This window comes from Argiope bruennichi, chromosome 9 (assembly GCF_947563725.1).
Source record: "Argiope bruennichi chromosome 9, qqArgBrue1.1, whole genome shotgun sequence".
Lineage (NCBI taxonomy): Eukaryota > Metazoa > Arthropoda > Arachnida > Araneae > Araneidae > Argiope > Argiope bruennichi.
In genome coordinates this window covers 39,105,916-39,129,233 of record NC_079159.1, presented here as the reverse complement: position 1 = coordinate 39,129,233, position 23,318 = coordinate 39,105,916, and the positions used below count along the sequence as shown (strand labels likewise).

At 26.5% G+C, this 23,318-nt stretch overlaps 1 protein-coding gene across 3 annotated transcripts in view; it reads left to right on the top strand.

Moving 5' to 3' along the window:
• LOC129984478 (uncharacterized) overlaps window positions 1-23,318 on the top strand; it is a 90,117-nt gene that overhangs the window by 46,979 nt on the left and 19,820 nt on the right. For 2 of the 3 annotated variants that reach the window (XM_056094364.1, XM_056094365.1), the window contains exon 2: window positions 17,452-17,599. In XM_056094364.1, coding sequence (XP_055950339.1) covers window positions 17,471-17,599 — 129 coding nt within the window. In that variant the 5' untranslated portion in view covers window positions 17,452-17,470. Of the gene's footprint in view, window positions 1-6,630; window positions 6,656-17,451; window positions 17,600-23,318 lie in introns of those variants that run through there. The other variant, XM_056094366.1, reaches the window with a different exon arrangement.

Genomic DNA, 23,318 nt, shown 5'->3' with positions numbered 1-23,318 from the left:
ATAAAAGTTACTTAATTAAGACTAATTTTAACTAATAACTAACCATTCCAAATTATATTTTAAAATTTTTTAAAACTTTAAAATTGAAGATCAATATTCCTTTTATTTTAAACAGAAATTTCAAGGAAAAAAAATCCTTTAACGTTAATAAAAATTACAAGAGAACATGTCTAACAGCTCATTATTAATTGTTATTTTGTACCTGAGATCTTCTTAATTTCTTTAAAAGCCTTTAACTAATTAAAGGAAAATGAGGAATACATAAAAATTTATTTTATATTTTCGTTGTACACAGCTAAGCTTTTAACTGATTAAATGAAAGCAATCAAGACGATGATCATGCCGTCAAGGTTAATAAATCTCTTCAATCGTTGTATTTCAGTAAACAACATTAAGGCTTCGTTGATAGATAATAAAATAATAAAAGTAGTAGCTTGCCTTTTTAAAAAGAGGGTTAATTGCAGTTATTAAGATAATTAAAAGTATTTATTTCTTTCCTTTATAATTTATAGTTTACTTTTTTATTTTATTATAAAATACAGTAGCCATAATTCAAAATAGGCAATAAATATATGAATATACAGTATATACAGTAAAATAATGCCGAAAACAATAATTCAAATTGGAAAAAGAAACATTTTTCTTGAAATTGGGAAGGCTCGCACTTTTATTAAATAAATTGAGTGTTAATTGTATATATTAAACAAGAGTTTAGTTTAAAAACTTTAATTGTCGTTTGATGTGTTGTTTATTTGTAAATATAAAGAGCAGCATTAAAAAAATTAAGTTCATCGAATGCATTTACACTAGTATTACGACAAAAAGCAAAAGCAACCTCCGAAATCTTTTCATAGAATCCATTGTAGCCATAAAGAAAGGTGAATTTTAGTTTAATTTAATTTAATTACATTAACGTCCCGTTTTTTAAAGCAACACTAGGACTATTTTTGGGATGGATCTCGTAACGTTCAGCTGCGGTCCGATGACGAGGGCGATACCTGAGCTGTCAGCACCACTCCAAGCTTCCGTAGTACACCAGCGGAAGGACGATTGGCCCCGACAGGTTTATCGTACACCAGACAACACAACGGTTCTTTGATAGAATCGGGTCTCGAACCTGAAAATTAAGATGTTACCACCAGGCCACCGCGTCCCCTGAAGGAAGGTGGAATAGCTTTGCATTCTACTTCATCATTTGCTTGAATCAGCCTTAGGCAACGTGTTTTATAGTAACTCATGAATTATGACTTATTCCTAAGTCATTATATTATTAATAAAGTATACAATTATCTGTTTATAGATGCTGAGAAAATTTAACATATAACAGAAGCTTTGCTCGGTTAAGATACTATTTAATTTGTCATTAGGTTAAAAATTTTAAATTGATTCTAACTGAGATAAATAATATTTTATTGTATTTGCATAGTATAAGAACTTTTAAAATACATGGTAATGATTTTCATTATATAGGATATTATGAGGGGTCATTTATGTTCTTTTAAATGAATCTTTTCTAACAGAGCATGTAAAAAAAAAAAACTAGAGTGATTTTTCGGGAGGTTTCTCGCTTACTCTCTAATAAAAAATAAAGAATAGATTACTATCGAACAATAGTTTTGAAAAAGGCTATCGGACTGTGATTTTCGGCGATTAGTTTGTGGTAAGAAGTAAAAATACAAGTATGAGAAAACTGAATATGTATTTTGGACATCTTTTTTCCCAAACGATTGGAAAAAAAAATTTAACTAGAACTATAACTATAATCACACAGTCAAAAAATTGTGTCACAAAAAAAAATTACATTTTGTGACAGTACAGACCGATTGACAGTAATTTGGATTTGGTAGCAAATTTAATATATAACTAAGCCTTAGATTTTAAATTTGTATAACACACTTTATCTATTGAATTCTAGTTGTTTTGATAGTTACTGTGTTAACTTATATTTAAATATTGGACAAATAAATTTTCTCTAAAAAAATGTGCTCAAAATTTGTGGGAAATCCAAAAGTATGGTGTGAGGATCACATACCAAATTTCATGCTTATTATCATGTTTGCCAATAGACATAATTCCAATAATATTTTTTAAACATGCGGCGAAGGAAATAAAGCGGGAAAACAAAATCCCAGCTACATTAATGATGAAATGGGAAGAATTAATTTCAAATTGTATTGCTAAGTCTAGTTAAAAAATAGGAATGTCCCGTTGTTCTGTTTATTTTGTTTAAATTATGTTTAAGCATTGCGCCTAAAACTTATAAAATGAAATATTAAAATATAAATTGTTTCACTTTAGTATAAATATAGCTTTATTTCAGTTAACATTTTTGGAATTGCACAGTAGAAAATATGAAAACCAAAAAATAATAGAATGTTTAGAATATGAACAGAAACTGAGTAAGATAAAATCTTATTTATTATAATGCCTTTTATTTTATAGTTAAAATACAAAGAAATATATTAGGAAAAAACTTTATTTGTTTCAGTATCCGTAATAATAATAAACTAATGTGATTTAAAAATTGTTAACTCAACATACTGAGGAAATTATTAAAGAGTAATTCTTTGAAACACCTCAGTAAAATATTATAAGAATTTCCCGAAAATTATGCTGTGGAAATAAAAATTCCTAATTATAAATCTTAATAAAAATAAATTTAAAAAACTAATTAGTTTTTAATTAAGATAATTTGAAAAACTAATTAAAATCTGAGATTGAAATCTAAATAGTATATCACTGTAAACATGATTAACAAAATTTATATTTGTTATCAAAAATAAATTAAATTTATAATTTTTGAAAGAAAAATGGTTAATTTGTTTAGTAAAATTATCTTTTGTAATTAATTTCTCTATCTGATAATAAACGTGAAGAAAGATATTAAAATAGTGAAATAAAGGCCCAAAAAGAATTTTAGATTTTGAAATATGAAAAGAAAAACAAACAAACATTGTTTTTTATTTGTGTTTATTATGTTTAGTTAATTTATGATTTCACTCTAACATGATATTCATTTCCTGTGGATCCTATCTCATGTGGACCTACTTGGTAACTAAATAGCAGATAGGCTTACAAAGAAAGAAGCAGCTTAGCGACTTCATCTTCTGCTAAGCTCACATACTTAGAACTCCTCTTAGACGGAATTCCTAAATAAGAAGAATTGGATGGTACCCCCTACTCATGATTGGCATAGGCCAATAAGCCGGGCCAGTCCTTAATTCTTCCTTGTGATAGAAAAACAAGCACTTGCCTGTTCGCTTTGCCAATGGCCACCTTAAATGTCTTTTCTTTTCTCAGGGTGAAAAATCTTACCTTCCTTGCCCGAACATCAAGCCTCTGCCGAACATATTCTAGACTGTTTAGGACTTCTTTGGGGAGAAGTTTATACTTTTCCCTTCCTCGTTTTTGACTTTCTTCTTGTCAACGGATTTTTGGATTTCAGGGCATGGAGTCAGGACATGGAGATTAGCAACAGCAACAACAATTAATTTATATTTCATTAGAAATCAAATCTCGACTTCGGACCATTTACTTTAGAAATTAAAGTGTTATTATTAGAAATTAGATTATTTAGAAATTAAAATTCAAGCATTATTTAAACGTTGCAATTTTTTGACATTTTCATGGTAAATTTTTTACGCAATTAATGAACATTTAAATTGTAATATATTGCAACTTGTTGTTATTTATAATGTTACTATAATGTTACTAATGTTCTATTTTTAAAATTCAAAATATTTATGAAATAAATATTTTTTTAAATTTCATTACGTATTGTTCCTTGGATCGAAACACATGACGATATAAGCTTTTTAGCAAATCATTTTTAAAAATAGTAGAAACAAATAGTGATAAAAATAGTGATAGTTTCCTAACTTCATTTTTCTAAAGATTAAATTCGCTTATTAAATTTGAAGAAAGTACAAATTATGTATATTGGTCATACTATATATATTATGTATATTTAGAAAAGTAAGAAAGTATTTTGCATCAATTAATTTCAAAAGTTCGATGAAGAATAAATTTCTAAAATTCTATTACCGCTGAAAGCGTCAAAAAAGAAAGTTAAATAAATTCATTTTATTTTCATTGTTTGGAACTTTGATTGGAAATTGGAATTGAAGTTAATGACAGTTAAACTGCCAAAAGTAACTCATTGAATATATACCAGTCATTGAATTTAAAGGATTAGTTCTCATTAAAGTTTTGGAAATCATATTTCCTGAAAGGAGATCAAAATCTAACTCGTTTTCAGCGTATTGGATCAAATTCTGAATATATTTTTGTCGATTATTTAAAACCTTTGCAAAAAATTTCTTTAAGTGAAATTCAATATTTCAATAATTGATACTCATATATTTTAATAAAAGTACGAGCCTTCCCAATTTCCTCTATATTTAAATTATTGTTTTCGGCATTATTTTACTCTCTATATACACTGTATATTCATATTTTTATTGCATATTATGCTTTATGGCGACAGTATTTTACCATAAAATAAAAAGATAAGCTGTAAATTCAAAAGAAAAGAAATAAATACTTTTAATCGTCTTAACCCTTAACTGGGGACGTGCGGTCTGTGAGACCGCTAGCGATGGATTTTCTATCACCCCTATTTTATTTTTAGCTCAATTGAATGGATTGACACTGTAGTTTTCTGTTTTGTGACCTTCAATACACTTGCACTTTTTCAACCGATTTCAGCAGATGCTTTTAAAAATAATTCAGTTATTTCTTCGAGCGCGGTCTCTAAGACCGCATCTCCCTGTTAGTGTCCCACTGATAAACAAGGCTTAGCAGATGGCGCTAAAAGTTGGGGCCCAAAATATCATCCAGTTTACTGATCCTATTATGAAGCAGTGCTCCAGACACTTTTAAATGAAGCAGAAAGTGATTTTAGTGATAAGGATAATTGTACAGAAGAGTTTTTCGATGAAAGTTCGCATTGAACTGATTTTGATATGTATGTTCAAACATAATCAATTTTTTCTAGTGATAATGCATTTTCAAAACTTTATAAAATATATTAATATACCAAGAGATATATATACATAATTTATAGATTAATTTTTATACTAGTTCTTCACCTGTATGTATAAAATGCCTTAGAAAACCGTGCTATGAAAGTCGCAAAAGCCGATAAAAAAAGGGCCAATTTTACCCATTGTCCTTTTTTTTATTTTTCATATAATTATTGAATTTTACATTATATTGTCTTCTATATACCTTCATATACTGTAAAAATAAATACGATTTAAAAAGCAAAAAGTAATATGCTTTTTCATGAATATTATTTATTGTAACATGTAATTTGAGAAGAAAATGTATGTTCCAACGCATTTACTTTTTTCAATGACAATATATTTTGAAAAATTTCTAAAAAAAAATATCTATATATCAAGAAAAATATATTGGCAGTTTTTCATACTAATACATTCATTAGAAAATTCAATTTGAGTCTAAATGAAATGCGGTCTCGTAGACCGCACCTCCCCAGTAAGTCATAAAATTTCACCTCCACATTTAAGGGTTAATATTGTAATTAACCAAAGGAAGGATTTCAGTTTAGCTTAATTTGATGACAACCGCGGTTTGAGGTTACGGAAGGGTAAAGGCATAGTAATTTCGAACGAAGATCCGATGAGGAGGATGAAACTAGAACCAGCACTCCACTTTCCAAATTTTCATGACAGAAAAATGAACACATTTGACTAACAGTAGAAAATTTGATATCGTTATATCCACATACGTAGCGAGTTTTTGGTCTCGAACATAATATTCTTGAATCCAAGACTCAGAAATCAAAATTTTAACATGTTCCCTCCCCAAAGAGCAAGATATAGAACGACAGGTGCATAGTAATATAAATAATAAGTAAAAAAAAATGCTATTAGTATACTGATTACTGTAATGAAATAAGAACAATACATATTTTTAATATACAACTAAAATGTCATACTTAACGTAAAATGGTCTGTATCCTTGGTATTATAGATATTTTGATTCTGAAAATGCCCTGCAAACGGGAGCCGGTTAAAATTGATATGAAAAAAAAATATTGACATCAAATGCAACCATATATGAGAACCATTGCCTTGAAAGAAGATATTTTTAATTTGGAACCTTCCCCTTAAAAACAGATAGATACATTTAATGCATCGAATTAAAATCAGGTTCCTTTCAGTTCAGCTGTCTCCTATCACATAAAAAAGAGCACTCCTCTTGTAAAGTAAGTCGTCAATCTAACTTTCAACATAATTCTTTCAAAACGCTTTGTTCTATTCGAGCTTTAAGGGCATTGAGCCCTATTAAGAGCCTCTTAATGAAGATCATAGCTTATACGGAATCATTAATACTTATCCTTTTCTACTTAAGAAGAAGTTCACAGGTTTATTTTCCTTTTTTAATGAAGTTAACTGGCATTTACAGTTGAAAAATGAAAAAGTAATTTTGTTCAAATGTCCCCCAGGGAAGTTTCTATTGCTAATCCGTTCATTAACGACTTTTTTTGCAAGGTCTTTGGTTGACTGGAATGTTTTCTTTTTTTATTTTATAATAGTGACGTCATTATTTTGTGAGCAAACGATTTTCGTTAGTGTATTTTTAGCGCATTAGTTGGCAAGAGCTTGTTTTGATATTCGGTGGAAAAAAAGTAAGTTCCTTGTTAACTAGCTTTAATTAGTATTTGTTTTTCCAGTTATAAATTGTTCTACTTGGCCGGTGAGAGAGCAAAAGTGAATTTAGAATTATTTCTATCAAAGTGTGAGTTGTTTTTAAGGTTACTGATGTGTGATTAGAAATTTATTCTCAAAAACGATAAAAAGATTAAATTAAAAAAAATGCACGCATTTTAAAATAAATGAATGATATATTTTATATTCTAATAAGAATTAAATGTCATTATTAAAAGAAATGACATAGGTTTGTGTGTGGTTAAATTTGTAAATATATTATGAAATTTGCTTTCTATTTTTTTTTCTTTTACACTCAGCAATAGTGCTAAAAATAGAGAATTTAACTTTTCCAATACTAAATTACAATCTCGTTGTGTAGTAGCTGTAAAATCATATTTAAGCTGTTTCTTTTTGTTAATTTATATTTCATATGTATTTCTAAAATTTATATATATGCTAGAATGAACTTTGATATTTAACTTAGAATATTGCACACACACACACACACACACACACACACACACACACACACACACACACACACACACACACACACACACACACACACACACACACACACACACACACACACACACAAACGAATTTAAGAGTGCTTTCTGTAAATGTTAAAATATTCTTAAAATTAGTTTCTGCTTTTTATTAAATAGCAGACAGAAATCCAATTCCTTGAGTTTCATCTAAAATGACAACGAAAAGTGCACCTATTTGTTTCAAACGTCATTAATTAATGTCTTATTTGTCTTAATTTTTGATAATTATTTTCTGTTTAATAATAAAAAATAATAAAAAGACACTTTTTATTATTTTTTCAAGTGGAACTAAATCATTGTCATTAAAACTAATGAGTAGTTCATGGAACATTTTATAAAAAAGTGTCTTAATTTGTTTTTATCTTAATTAAAGTAATAATTGAAATAAAACTATAGCTTATATAAAGGTATGTAATAACATTGGAAATGGAATTTCTTGAAAAATGTAATTAAGTATTTATATTTTCAATTCTTTTGCATGACATATATATTGAAAAATATCTATATAAAAACAGGTATAAATCAAAAGGAAAATCTTTGTAGCCAAAGTAAGATCTTTGTAGTTTAGAAATTTATCGAATAATTTGTTCAAAATCTTTGAAACTGTTAAAGAAATATGTTACAGTTCTTAAATTCAAGAATGAGATGTATTTCTATTCCTTCTTTAATTATTGGGTATCAAAATAAATAAGATAAAATTTTCATTTTTTTTTTCGCCTTGCGAAGCCATACCCCACGTATAAAACTTTTCTAAAAAAACAGATTACTTATGCTGTAGTTCCGAAACTGCGAAATGTATTGAAAAATTATTACAATAAATTTGGATAAAAAAATGGGAATTAGATTTTAATTAACAAAGTTTTTCATATAAAGATTTTACCAAAAAAAAATATTAACATGCATTAAAATGTAAATTTAGCAAATATAAAAAATCAATATAAATCCCCCAAAAGCTGAACTTAATACAAAAAAAAAATCAAAAGGTTTTTTTTATAAAGAAAAATACTCAGTAAGTAAAAATAGTAAATTAAGAAAAAAAAATTTGATATTTTCGTCAAAAACTCGACTTTTTAAAGTAGTCAATTAGCTAATGAATCAAAGATCATAAAATCCAGGTCACTGAGCATTTAAATACAAGGAGAAAAAGCCAATTAGGAAATGACGTAATGCATCATAATTTGTTTCCCGCATAATGTGCTCAAGGCCAATTGGGTCGATTTGGGCATTATTTTTGTCATTCGAAGGAACTTCTGAATATATTAAAAAACAAACGTGTTGATAAATCCTAATAAGGTATTTGAGGTATAAATTAGGAAACGGAACTATATTTTGCTGCAGGGAATTGTCAAGCAAAAAGGAATGCTTCCTTATAACATTTGGTTTTTAAGAAGGAATAAGAAAAATATCTTGATTGTCATGGTTTTATTTAGGGTTTTCTTTTATCATCATCTGTTCTAAAAATGTTTTCTGCAGATTTGTCTCATGAATTGGCAGCATTTAATGATGTATTATGGTGGATAAAGGAAAATTATACTGTATTTTCTTTTACTTCAAAAAAAAAAAGAAGAAAAGCAGTTAGAAATGAAAAAAGTTACGCTATTTTTTAAAAAAAAGTATTTTAAAAGCCTTGAGTATCTCTTCAACAAATGGAAAGAAAAAAAGATGTTTTGGTAAAAACTGGCTTCCCTGTCCAAGTTTTTCATAAAAATAAATCGGTTACCATTAACAGCGGTAAAAGTAAATTTCAAAATTTCTGAATCGCTAATTATATTTGAAAGATTTGTTGTCAGAAAATGCAAATCCATCCACGTATGCGCAGCTAACGTATAGATATTCTGCAAAAATTGCGTAGAGGAAATTTTTAAATTATTTAACTATTAATAGCATTTGGCATTTTAGGGCATAGGAAATACATTTAGCTTTCAAACAAGACATTTGATTGATTGTATAAACTACCCCACAGATTTAAATTGTACTATTTGAATAAAAAATATCCTTATTTTTTAATCTTTTAAATCAAGATCAATGATTACCGGGATCAAAATCCACCACATAACTAACGGAAGATACATATATTTAAAAAATCTGCATGATTCCCCATTGTTTAGAAAAACTATGTATTTTAAAAATTATAGCTGTTTCTTTTAAAATTTCTGTAATATTATTTATAACTAACTGGTACCCGGTGCGTTACTGCCGCAGACGAAATAATTTTGGAAATATCGTTTGAAATTTAAAATAGCTGTTTTGTTTAATTTGGAATCACAGAAAAAACGATATTTATTTTCTTATCAGCAATTAATACTTTAATTGAAATTGAATGGTATTTAGGAGAAGTACAGATAATATTTATTCTCTTTTTTTTTACTTTTTTATTCAAGTGCTTTAGGGTAGAAGATATTTTTTTTTTGTCTTCAGCAAAAACAAACAAATTTCTTGGCTGTCCAACTCATTAGCATCCAATGTACAATTTACCATGTGAAAAAACATGAATTTTCTAGATTCAATCCGCACACGTGAAGTGATTGACCTTACGCCTTATTGATGGTCATCGAGAATGGGAAATCGAATTGGGAACTGCAGTCGTTCGAAATCAAAATGCATGTCTCGGTGGGAATAAGAACAATGCGTGGAATAAGCACATCTTTTCCAGTCGACCTTCCCTTTAAGAATAGTTACCTCGCTTCTTGCTGCATGTCGGTCTTTTGATTATGATGCGTGTGATCAGGTAGCATATAAAAGTTGTCTTTCTATTCTTGTCTCATGTTGGATCTTGAGAATCTGAAGTACGTGAATTTGCAACTCGTAAGCGATCTGCAATTGCTCGCTTGTCCTTCCTCGTTTGTTTGAGAAACTCGAACTGGCTTATTTCTATGTGCTGCGCTGGTAGATCTATTAAGTGACGAACGTTTGGAGACATATTTTTTTGCCGAAGCAATCAACACGACATACGCTTATATAAACGAAATATTATTTGTCGATTCTCTGAATAAATAGAAAAATTTGCTATTTACTCTGGAAAATTTCCCTTATTTATAACTTACTTTGATCGGTATCGATAATAATAATTCTGTTTTGTATGTGTGAGATAAACTCTGAATAATATGTGCGGTTTGTCGCAGACAAAATATTGTGCACGCTGAATGACAACATTCTGTGCTGATGTTTATTTATTAATGAGAAGAAAAAAATTAACGCTCTTGCACTAAATATTATTGATTTCGTTTCACCCTCATTGATTGGCATCAATCACAATCATTTTATTTTGTTAGATATATGTGCGATTGACTCCGAATGACATGTGCCGCTTACCGTTATCTATTTGTCTTTTGTCGTTTTAAAAATATAACCTCACAAGGGCAATCGGTTGAACAGTAAGACATCGCATAAGGTACGAACTAACAAAAATTCATTTTTATATATTAGATGAAAACTAGTCGATTCATGCAGCAAGCAGGTCATCTGAAACATTGATTACATTCGATTTCAGATACATCGCTTGGATAAAAACTTCATGTTCATGATTCTACCAAATTGATATTAAAAGCTGTATAATTTTAATTTTCTGTTCATTGTGTGCAGGAACGCTTCGAATGTAGATAGACCCATTTTGATATCAATAATATTAAAATGTAAATATCTGGTTCATCTATTTTCTAAATTCGGCGATATTAATACAACACTTTTTTTTTCTTGTAAACTACAAAGCTATTTTAAACAGAATCCTCCTTCTTTAGCTTTCAGCGATGAAATAAAATCATTCAATTAAATATTTGATGAAGCAAGCGAAACAGTTTTAATTGCTGGATAAAAATGTAATATAGTAACAGAAAAAAAAGTGTTTTTAAAAAATTGCCAAAATTTAGGAAAAAATTTATACTTCTGTTGAATTGGTATCATGAGAAAATATTTTTTAAATTTGAATATTTTATATAACAGTGTAAATTCTATTTTTGTGGAATTATATTTACGGAAGTTATTGCAAAAATGCGCAGAATTTCAGATTAACTTTAAATTAATCACAATTCGAATTAAAACTAAAAAATCGCTCCGAAATGCACATTACTATTCTCCTAGTTATAAATGTGGCAAATTTTTATATATGCAATTTTTGTGTAAGTGCAATTTAATATATATATATATCCATTATACATTTTTTCGAAATTTTAGTTAATAAATATTAAATGAAATTTTGACGTTTTTCCATGATAGCATGAGAAAAATATTACAATCCTAAAATAATTTTTACATCATTTTAAAATTCAAAAAAAAATTATATTTGTAATGCTACTAAGTTTTTAACATATAAATTATAGTTTCTATTTTCAATCAATTTTTAAAAAAAAAATATTGTAAACATATTTTTTAACAATTTATTTCACACACACACACAAAAAAAAATTAACCTACATTTGTACGTTAGGAATGCATGGGAAATATTAACTTTTATCAATGTGTTCCCAAAATATTGACAGAAGCTCAAATTAAAAAATTAAGTTAACTGTAACTGAAAACTAAACTTTGAAAAATATAATTTTCAACACGTGTCTGTAAGAAATGAAATAAACATGAAACGCGATATTTTCTAGAAAGATAAGTGGAAAAAGTGTCTGAATTTTTAAAAAGTATATATATATTATTTATTTAAGTATTCTTTAATATTTAAGGCAAAATGATTTATATGTGTAAAATGTCCATTCTAAGCGGGTCCCAACACCTATTTCTTAAACAGTTTTAGGCATTGCTTTTATAGGAATAATAACTATCAAAACTTGAAGCTATATTTTGCTGAAGAAGCTATTAAGAGATCAATTTGCATAAAATATTTAATTGAGAATTGAAGCGAGCATTACTCGGCGAACGAACTAATCGACAAAAGTGGCTAATAAAATAATAAATCGAGAGACCGTTAAAGTTTATATAATAAAGAAAACATAATAATAAAATGACAAATGAAATTAGTGTTAAAGGGTTATTTCAGACTGCACAATTAAACTCGAAAAATATGGTACAAAAAATAATAATATATTTGCGGATACATTACTCGTATTTACACGTGTTTAATTATATATATTTTCCAACATATATATTGTGTCTATATATATCAATATCTATATTGATATATTTAGACACAAGTCTATTAGAGCCAACATTCGATGCTGATCTATAATTAAGATGTCTAGACTATATTAAATTTTCCCCAATTGATTCATCTCATTTTTCATGAAGCTATTAACAAAAATTGTGGAGCTGTAGATTTCAGAATAAAAGGAATTGTTCTCTAATAAATTATTCTAACAGAAGAAATTGCTCTTTTTAGCTGAAATATATGCATGTTTTAATATTTTAGCTATCAGGGTTAAAATGATGTTTAAAAATAGTTTTTTTTATTTTGTTTAAGATTTATTAAGCTATTAATAACATTAATAATAAAATCTGTGCAGTTGTAGGATTTCAGAATAGGAGGAATTGTTCCCGAATAAAGTATTCGCACAGAAGAAATTGCTCATTTTAACTGCAGTAATCGCATGTCTTAAAATTTTAACTAACAGCTTTAAAACAGTGTTTGAATATTTTTTTAAAATTTTGTTTAATGTTCAAGAAATTAGTAATAACATTAATAATAAAAACTGTCTAGCTGTAAGTTTCAGAATGAAAGGAATGGTCCTCTAATAAAGTATTCGAACTGTCGAATTTGCTCATTTTAATTGCAATATATGCAGGTCTTAATAATTTAACTAACAGGTATGTTATTAGCAGAAATAAAAATTCTAATAGTACTGGTCTTTCAAAATTTCTGATTTTTTTTTCAATTGCTTAAATTAAAAAAAATCTTGAAAAATATTTTTAAAAGGTAATCTTTTATTCTTTAATCTTTCGTAAAAATGTATATTAAAAGCATTTTTCTTACATATTTATATTCAATAATAATTTATTTTAATCTCATATTTAACATTGCAATTGGCTATTAAGAATTTACAATTTTCCTCCTCAGAACTCAGCTCATTAAAAAATTATGCTATGCTTATTTACTTCTTCCTGTTTAAAAATTTAAAAAAAAATTATAGAATAGTTTACATTTTTTAAAGGAAAAAAAAAGATTACGCATAAATGATGTAAAAAAAAATAGAATTTTACAACAAATAAACTCGTTAAAAATAAAAGGAATGAAAATTAGATATGAAATGTACATTTCCTAATTTATAAATTCCGCATTCCTTTATATTTATAAATAAAAACGAATATATATTCTTCTTTTTTTATTATAATTTTTTATTATGGTTTTATTATCTTCACCATCCTTTTGTTATCGTAATTATTTATAGTTTAACCTTTTTGTTTTTCTTGGTTGTTTCTGGAGTTCCTGCATTTCTTTATTCTGCAAACTCAATTTATTTTTTACATTAAAACGAAACGAATACATACAGTTTTTATAAATTATTCATACGTTAGCTTTTTATACTTCAGCATAATTATTTTATTTTCTTTTAAATAAAAGAATGTGAAAGACAATTTTTTATAAACTAATCATGACATTTGTTTGAATTCTTTCGTATAGTGATTTCATTTATTTATTTGAACAGTATGGAAGCTAATTCAAAGTAAGTAAATATTAAAACTTGATTTACTTTCATAATTTATGATTTTTATAACTAAAAAATATAGTATGCACATTTTTTAAAAAAATTATATAAAAGTCAAATGTCACATTTTCTGAAGTACTCGTGCATAATATAGTGATTCATATACTTGTATTTAATGCTTCAGTTATTTATTGATGCATGATTTATTAATTTTTTGATCCAAACTGAAAAATTATTTTAATCAATAAATTTTAATGAAATGCTTTATATTTGGTTCAAATTAAACATTTATTGAAAATTTTCAATTATTTATTTATTTCAGTTAAATTCTTCATGTTTGCGTGCATAGAATTGCCCAACTTCTATTGAAAACAACACTTTACGGGAAAGGGATAGTTGCGACTAATAGAATTGTTTTACTAATAGAAAGCTAGTAGTTAATAAAATTGCTTTGCTTAAGAATATTGAAGCTCAGGCACTTTATTAGTAAACAGCTAATGACAGCTTATAAAAATGTATACTGTACTTCAGAAATGTTGATTAACTTAAAAAAAGGAAATGTAATTACTTAATTAAACTTACTTAAATGTTCATAATGAAAGTTAAATTAAATGTACTTTTAATTTAAGTTGAAATAAATATAGTTTTAACTTTGATATAATTTCCTACATTGCTTTGGCATATAATATATTGGTTACTATGGATATGCAAAAAACTAAAAAGACGAACGAGTTTCATAAACTTTATATGAAGATTTAATTTAGAATCAAATAAATACAGAAGGAGAATAATATAGTGTTTGATAATTAATTAAAAATAATAAAGTAAGCAATTAACAGACGTTAATTTAAATGCATAAATTTCCCAGCTAAAATTAACATTTTTACATCAAAATCATTATAAATAATCTTTGCATATTTTTAAAACCTGTGAAATAATTATGGAACAATTTGTTAATAAAATAATACATAGTAAAATAAACAAATTTTGCTTGTTTCATGCAAGTGTTTTTTTTAATTATTTTTTTATTTTTACAAAGTTATTGATTTCTCACACTTTAAATATTTTAATATGGATTTTTGTTTGATTTTAGAGACATAGAAAGATCTTAATTTTAGGAATAAAATAATGGCTCTTTCTAAAAATTGTAATAATAAATTTAAAGCTGATTTAAATGAAAAATTGCCAGATGTCATTTCAATAAGTGTATGATTAGCAAACAAAAAGAAATTTTACGTTAATGAAATTAATTTTTATTTAATCTTATTTGCTAGAAAAATAATTAATGAGTTCATTTATTTTAGTAAATGAAATACTGTAATTCACAAAATACATTGTGGCAACTCAGATAATAATAGACATTCATAAGTTTAAATAATTTGAATATATATTGTATTTCAATATGTAAAAAATGAAATTATAGAATAGTTGAGGAAGTCTCGGTCAAGACTTTGAAATATTATTGAAAACATTTATTTGATGCAATTCAGATAATACTGCATTCCATATTTGCAGATTTCATTTTAAAATAATCTGCTTTGTTTGATTATATCTAACAATAATTTGAAAGAGTACATAAATTTCTACCACTTTTTTATAAATAGTGTAGAAATTGAAATTGAAAATAAAATTAATACTTTTCCTTGTTCAAATAAAGTAGAAATTGAAATGTAAAATAAAATTAATATTTTCTTATTTCAAATAATGTAGAAATCGAAATGTAAAATAAATTAATATTTTTCTTGTTTCAAATAAAGTATAAATTGAAATTTAAAATAAAATTAATACTTTGCATTAACAAAATGTCTTCAACTAAGGATACCTGTGAATTAAATCATAAATTAACAGACTTCTAATTGAAACATAAATCTCTCTAAACGTGCAGCTTTTCGTTCGTTGCTTCACATGAAACTGATACGAAGTAAGTAGCTTATGATTGTGATTTCTAACTAAAAGAAATGAATTTATCAACTTATTTACCAAGAATTTAATTTATAAAAAAAATTGACTCATACAGAACTAAATAACCAGCTTTTATTCAAATGGGCAAAGTATAAAGGGATACATTAAGAAGTGTGCAACAGGAGCAATTGCAATAGCTAAAGTTCTTAAAAGGAATCCAGCTAAAAAAGTTCGGGATCTGGAACTGCTGCATTTAATATGAAGCATATAATGGCTAACCGAACGGAAGATTAAAGTGACAAATTCTTTTCTTATAATTGTACTTCATTTTCACTCTTTGAATATTCTTTTGAGGTCTTATATAAAAGACCATGGTGAAAGAGATAGCACTTTCTATGTATGAACTATAACGGTACAATAAAAAAATTTAATCTATGGCAGGAGAATAATGATGCCTTTCATGAGTCGTTTAACTCTTTTCTTTCCTCGCCAGTTCAAAAACTTTGTTAAATAAGGTTAAATACTTTTAAAGTCTTTTGAATACACCAGACATATTGTCTACGCTTTTTTATATTTTTTAATCAACACTGAAGGTAGGAAATGTTAGAAAGGGAATAGAAACTTACAGGAAACTTTGAAGAATGCGATTCTGCACCTTTATAGAATACTTTTGCTATTAAGTCAAAGTTCTTTCGAAACTTAGTGAATATATTATTTTGATTAATTATCTTCTTTTGTTAGAAGCCTTTCATTCTTAAAATTGTATTCAACTATATATTTTAAACTTTAAATTTTGGTGGACATTTACATCGTGTCACTTTAAAAGGCTTGCACCAATTCTTCATATCATTGTGCTGATGCGCTTTTTTGATCAGGGTTTATGGTTTCATTTAAAGTTTGATTATAATTATACAGATAAATTGTTGATTATAATTCAACAAATTCCATTTCATGCATGATGAATTTAAATGTTTCCTTTAAAAAATTAAAAAATAAGAATTATAAAATGTTCTCTTATTTCCTGATCCAATTCCACTTTTTTTATTTCATTAATTCAACACGACTTCTAAAATTGCTGAAGTCGATAAGTTCCCACATTCCGAGTGAAGGGATAAAAAATTGTCCAGCTAAGCGAATTCTTTTTAAATGATATCTAGATTCCCCTACCTAAATCGACACATGTGAAGAAACTCCTATCAAAATCCCACAATATATAATCACGGGGATATATATTCATTAGTTTTTCCTCTTTTCGCTCTTGTTTCGTTCCGTGTGATATGTCTCGTAAGCTTGTACATAAATTATGCCTTCCGAGATAGAATAAAGTAAATTTAAAATTCGAAAATGTCTTCTCTCTCCCTTTCAGCACACACACACACACACACACACACACACACACACACACACACACACACACACACACACACACACACACACACACACACACACACACACACACACATTCAAAAACTGGCAATGTTGTCTCCTGTACATTTTTTTGTTTCATTAGCATTTATTCAATGAATTTAACACACAAACACAAAAAAAATTGAAACTGAAAATATTTTCCAACCAAATTTATTCCAAATATAGATACACACTTTAACTATGTTTATAAAAGTTATCTTTTCTTCTTTGTTAAAATACATTTTCTTTTAGTGAATTATAATGATAGAGTAGAATTTTTTTATTAACCTTTCCTTACAATATATTGACCATTTATTTTTTTTCTTTCAGAATCCTAAAGTAGAAAATCATGCTCATCAGTTTCATCTTTTTAAGTGCATTAGCAGCTACTTCATGCAATGCTGAATATGACGATAATTCTACATTTCTGGAAGAAAGACAAATCCCTAACGACAATCCATGTAATTGCTATTTTAAGGTACATAATTTTTTGTGAATTTAAATTTCAGACATTTAAAATGTTTGTATAGGGTGACATCAAATATTTATTTAACTTTTTTTGCTAATTAAATATTCTAAAAAGTTCTTGAAATTAAAAAGAATCAGAAAAATTTATATAGCTTTAAGTGCATGGTTTAGAAATAATCTATATAAAAGACATCTAAGTACTCATTTTAAACAGTTTTATATTTTTTTTTCTCAGAATAAGATGAGAAATAAAATTTCTTGTGCATTATGCAACAAAATTTTAAATTTTAATTTTAATTTTTGCTTCACTGCTTTATTGCTCAGAAGAAAGGAAACAAGGAAAAAAAAAAGATAAAGAAAACTCAGAATAAAAATAAACATGCAGTTATTTCGAAGAAAATTTTTGTCAGAATACTTTTTCAAAATTAGTCAATGTCATATTTTTTTGAAGAAATCTCTTTTAATTTGATTCAAAAGTATTTATATTTAAACAATCCATAAGTTTCAAATGATTCAAATGACCTATTATTCAATTTAAAAACGGGCACATATAGTCTTATAGAAACCCTTAAACAGCTAAATAAAATATACGTGTTTTAAGTAAAAAAAAATAGAATCTAAGTAATATTAACGATTATTAAACAGCGTTGAAGAGGCACTGTGGAACTGATGACAAGTTCTTGGCTTCGGTATTGGAGGATTCCAAATTCGAATCCTAATTCCACTTAACATTTGCCTGAAGATCTTGGTTTAAGATCTGAAACAAGATTTTGTTTAAGATTTGCTGTTAGATCTTGGCTTAAAATCTGAAACTTGATCCAAGTAAGACTGGCGCATTTTAAATATCCTTTTGTAAATAAAATATTCAAACGCTTGGTGTGATATTAAAGTTTGGATCGAAATGTTTTGATTCATATTTTAGAATTTTCTTTTAATTTCAAATTACAATGAAGAGGCCCACCTAAATGTAAACCTTTTGTTTTTTTAATGTCTTAACTGAATTAATTTCAACTGTACGTTAACTGCATTAGTTACATATTTAAACAGTGTTCACAAATTCAAAACAGAGAATGCGAGGTTTACAAGAGATATCATTACGTTTCTTTTCATCTATACTTATGAAACTAAAATTTTATTCATATTATACAAAATTATTTTTTGTCGACAATTTTATTTATAAAATAATTTTTAGAGTAGCATATAGTGCAGAAAAGAAAAGATATTATTGAATTATTTTTAAATTCTGATTGAAGGGTTTAAATAGACCTTGGGACACCTGGGTAGAATCTGAGATAGAAATCTGACGTAGTCATAAAGCATATGGTAAAAATGCCTTTGAGAAGATCTTTTAGGGGAAATTGGTCTATAGTTGTTTCTGTTTGAATGAAAACATCCAATTGCTTAATGTCATCATCGAGATAAATTTTTGCTAAACCATCCATTATAAATTTGAAATTTTCTACTACCAATTCATCTTCCTCGGCCATGCATACCTTATTTTTCAAGGCAATAATAGTCATTGACATCTACGGTTGGCTTCGTCCATTATTTGAGCCCAAACAAACTTAAAAAAGTCATATGTTAATTGTTTGCTACCAAGACGCCCATTGGAGAAACATATAACTTTCTCTCATATTCCTTAACCATATCTAACTTAACGTGTTAGCTAGCGATGAACATTCATGGCTGCAGATGTTTTCGCTCATCACTGTTTGAGATTAAATAAATCTAATATTCATGCTTTAATTTCTGGTGTTTAAATGCCCATTTGAAGAATAAAGCATTCTTATACCAATTCATATTCCTCAGCTATGAGTAATATGAATTTACTAGTCAATAGTGAACATTTATAGCTGGAGATGGCTTTGTCCATTAATTGTCTGAAATCAAACAGAATTAAATATTCACATTTCACATAGAACGCAAAGCAGGCTTTAAAAAAATGAAATATTTGTTTACTACTTTATTTCGTGTTCGTACGGATGCATTTCAAAATTTTGTATTTTTTTATCGATTGAATTTTTTCTTGTAATTAACGATTTTCCTTTAGAAATATTTCAGTCAGTACACCCATTTTATACATGCTTTCGTTTGGAATTTTATTTTTCCATGCAGAAATAATTGTTGATAATTTCCCCCTTTCCGATTAATTTCATTTAGAAATTTTTAAACCATGTATTTCATAATGTTTTTCAATTATAGCATGAAATATCTTTCTTCGGAAAGTAAAAAAAAAATATATACGTTTATCGACGTCTTGTTAGCATGCGACATTATGGAAAAAAATTAAAAGTAGCAGACGATTTTTTCATTTCAAATGACAAGCTGTTGCCAAAACGTTTTATTCCAATATATTCACTTTTTAAAAATTCTTTATCAAATTCATTCGTAAAATATGCAAATACTCTTTGTATGCATTAAAAAATGGAACCATTTCTTACAGCTTAAAAAATTAATAAATAAATTTCTCTGAGCAATGTGCAAAGAAAAAATATGTTTACTTAATAGTTGGTATAAGAAATAGGATTGAAAAAATAATAATAAACATTTTACAAGCGACGTAAAATATGTGTGTTTTCGATTTCTGCTATTCGTCCGATTTCGTATTATTCTCCAGGGAGAATGATGACTGACGGAATGTATGCAGATAATGTAAACAGTTCATAATGTTCTATTTTCTTTTTCTAAAAGAAAAATACATTTTGCAACAAAGATCGATGCTTTATTTATTTGTTTGTTTCTTACTGTAGTATGAGAACGTACAGTTACGAAATCTCCTAAAAAATTGTAAACAGTCGCTGTTGGAAACAAGCAAATTAAAATGAAATATTTTGTGTACTTGAAACTATTGAATATGAGTATTATGTTTACTATCGCAAATAAAAATCTCTATTTCTAATTGTAGCTTCGAAGAAAGTATTTTTGGGTTCTCGAGCTTTACAAATTTTTGTTCGATTTGTCTTTGCTTACAAATTTGATTTTTTTTTTCATAATTTATTCTAAATTCTTGATTTATAGATTGCATGCCTTGAGTAATACGCAGACTTAGTAAAATCACAAAAGAATAAAAAATTATTATTTGAATCTTTTAACTATTATTATATGTTTTAATGATTGGATCTAAAACTAGAATTATGCTATAAAGAGAAACAATGCATGAACACTGAACTTTAACACGCACTCTTACCAAGCACCATAGAGCTCTGAATTTTCTAAAACATAATAATAAAAGTTGATTTTTCGAATTTTGTTAAATTTTTACTTTAATAACAAATTTGGCAGGGACATTGTTCTGTAATTATAGCGAAAGTAATATAATATAAATAATAAACCAGGAGGATTTAAAAGAAGGAAATAATCTCAAAAAGTCAAAATCATCAAAATACAGATTTTGGTGGAAACCCTTAAATTTTTAGAATTTTGTAATAAAGTTACGCAATGAATATAATTAAAAAAATATGATGATATCTTTAATCTTTTAAAATACATTCAATTAAATGGAAGTTAAAGTATAAGTCAATCATTTTTAAAATGATTCTTTTCCGATTACGAAGAAATTCAAATTTTTCAGTTTCAATGAGGCAGAAGTCAGTGCTAAAGAGATCTGAAAACAGCTCTGTAAAACACAAACGAACGTCACAGGAAGTGATTATGATTGGAAATTTTAATAATACTATGCCATATGGCATGACTATGACCTTTTGCTCCAGAATTTGCTATAATGTTTCAGAATGTAATAATTTTGATAGATAATAATATAATAAAATGCTACACTTCTAATGCCTATTGTACTTGCCTAATGTGAAATCAGATATAAATTGGGATAATAGGAAACAATGACATTAAGCATAGTCCAGAGATCATATATTGTTTCAAATTTGATTAACACAGACATAGATTTCATGCTCATAGTGGTTTATGAAATTTCCGGCAGCTTTAATTATTAATTGTCTCTCAATTTATAAGTACATAATTCATGAATTGTTTTTTTTTGCATAAAAATTACTATAACTGTTGGCAAAATAAAAGGAAAATTATTATACAAGTAAAAATTATATATGAGAAAAAATCAAAATTAAAAAAAATATATATCTTCGAAGTTTTTGATTATATCTTATCTGCAAAAAATTTTAGTTTTACAAATTAAATGATGCAATTACAGTTTTAGTTTAGAAATAGTAATGATTAGGTTCAATGAATAAGATGGACAAATTAATAGTATTTTCATATTAATTGTGTTATTTGAAATAATTTTTAATAATAGAATCCAAATAGTGAGAAAATCAATAATATATAAAAATCTTGGAAGATAAAATTAAAATAATCTTGATGAAGTTTAAATTTAAAATATCGCAATATTTCCCTCTTTTACGAAAGCAATGTTGAAAGGAATTCTTACCTCGCAATGCAAATGAATTTAGTCTCTAAAATACAGAATGAGAACATTAATTCTTTAAATTTTCACAAGAGTACTTTCACTGATTAGAACAAAAAATAAGATAGTTGTAAGAACTCGCGCAACGATGTTGTATTCTTAGAATATGTAAGTTTCTTAGAATAAAGCTTAAATAGTTCTAATTTTCTAAGAATCATTATATATTAACTATTATATACTCTCTATTAGTCGTTTCATATATTTCTCGCAAAAGTTTAGATTTATTCTTATAAAGAAAGCATTGAATTATCTATATTTTTGTGGTATAAGCCTCATTTTTTTATTAAAATGTTTATAAGAATATTAATATTTACACATAAATTAACTTTAAGAATTTTTTATAATTTTTTGTGAGTTAATTATACAGAAAAAGGAAAATTAGATCAAGTCTTACAAATTCAGTTTTATAATGAGTTCTCTGAAGTTATGTCGTTAATATCTTTTGAGGTAATTATATTTATTCGAGAAAAAAAAACTTAAAATTGAAAGCAATTCGGATGAAGAACCCTTTAACTTATGAGGGTTAAGACTAAAAAAAAATATGACTGGTATTTTTGATTTGAGGAATAATTTCACATCCAAATTATTATGTATTTCATATATGGTTTTGCATTTTTGAAAAAATTTTCTAGAATAATTTGACACTCAAATGATTTAATGTCAAGGAAAATCTGAATATCAAACAATTGATTTCTTATATGATTAATTACAAGAAATCATTCTTCAAAAATAATGTAGTACTTGTTAAGAACTAAAATAATAAAAAAAAGAAACTTTCCTCTAATAACCCTAAATAACCCTTTCCTAATAATCTAATTTCTTCTTACTGTAAAACTTTCCTCTATTTTTTTAAAAAATGTTGCTCCCATCTTTTTTTAAGGAAAACGACATTCAACATAGGTCGTCATGTACCATCATTAACTTTACAGAACTTATAAAAGGAAAGATAACACCCACATATTAAAAAAATAATTAAAGTCTATTCATTTGTTCTTTTACTTAGCAGTTAACTTTATTTTTTATTTCAATAAATCGTTACAAAATAGCATTGCACTATTGTTTTCCTATTTTATCTTTATTATTTAAAATAATTATTTTATTATGTAATTCTAGACTTTAAAAATTTTATTTATTCATTTTTGCATTATCATATTTTTTTACATTTTTATCACATTTAATTCTTTTTATATATTAATAACTTTTATATATTAATAATTTTTATATATTAATAACTTTTATATATTAATAATTTTTATATAATTAACTTTTGGATTTTTTTTGTTAGGAGAAGTAA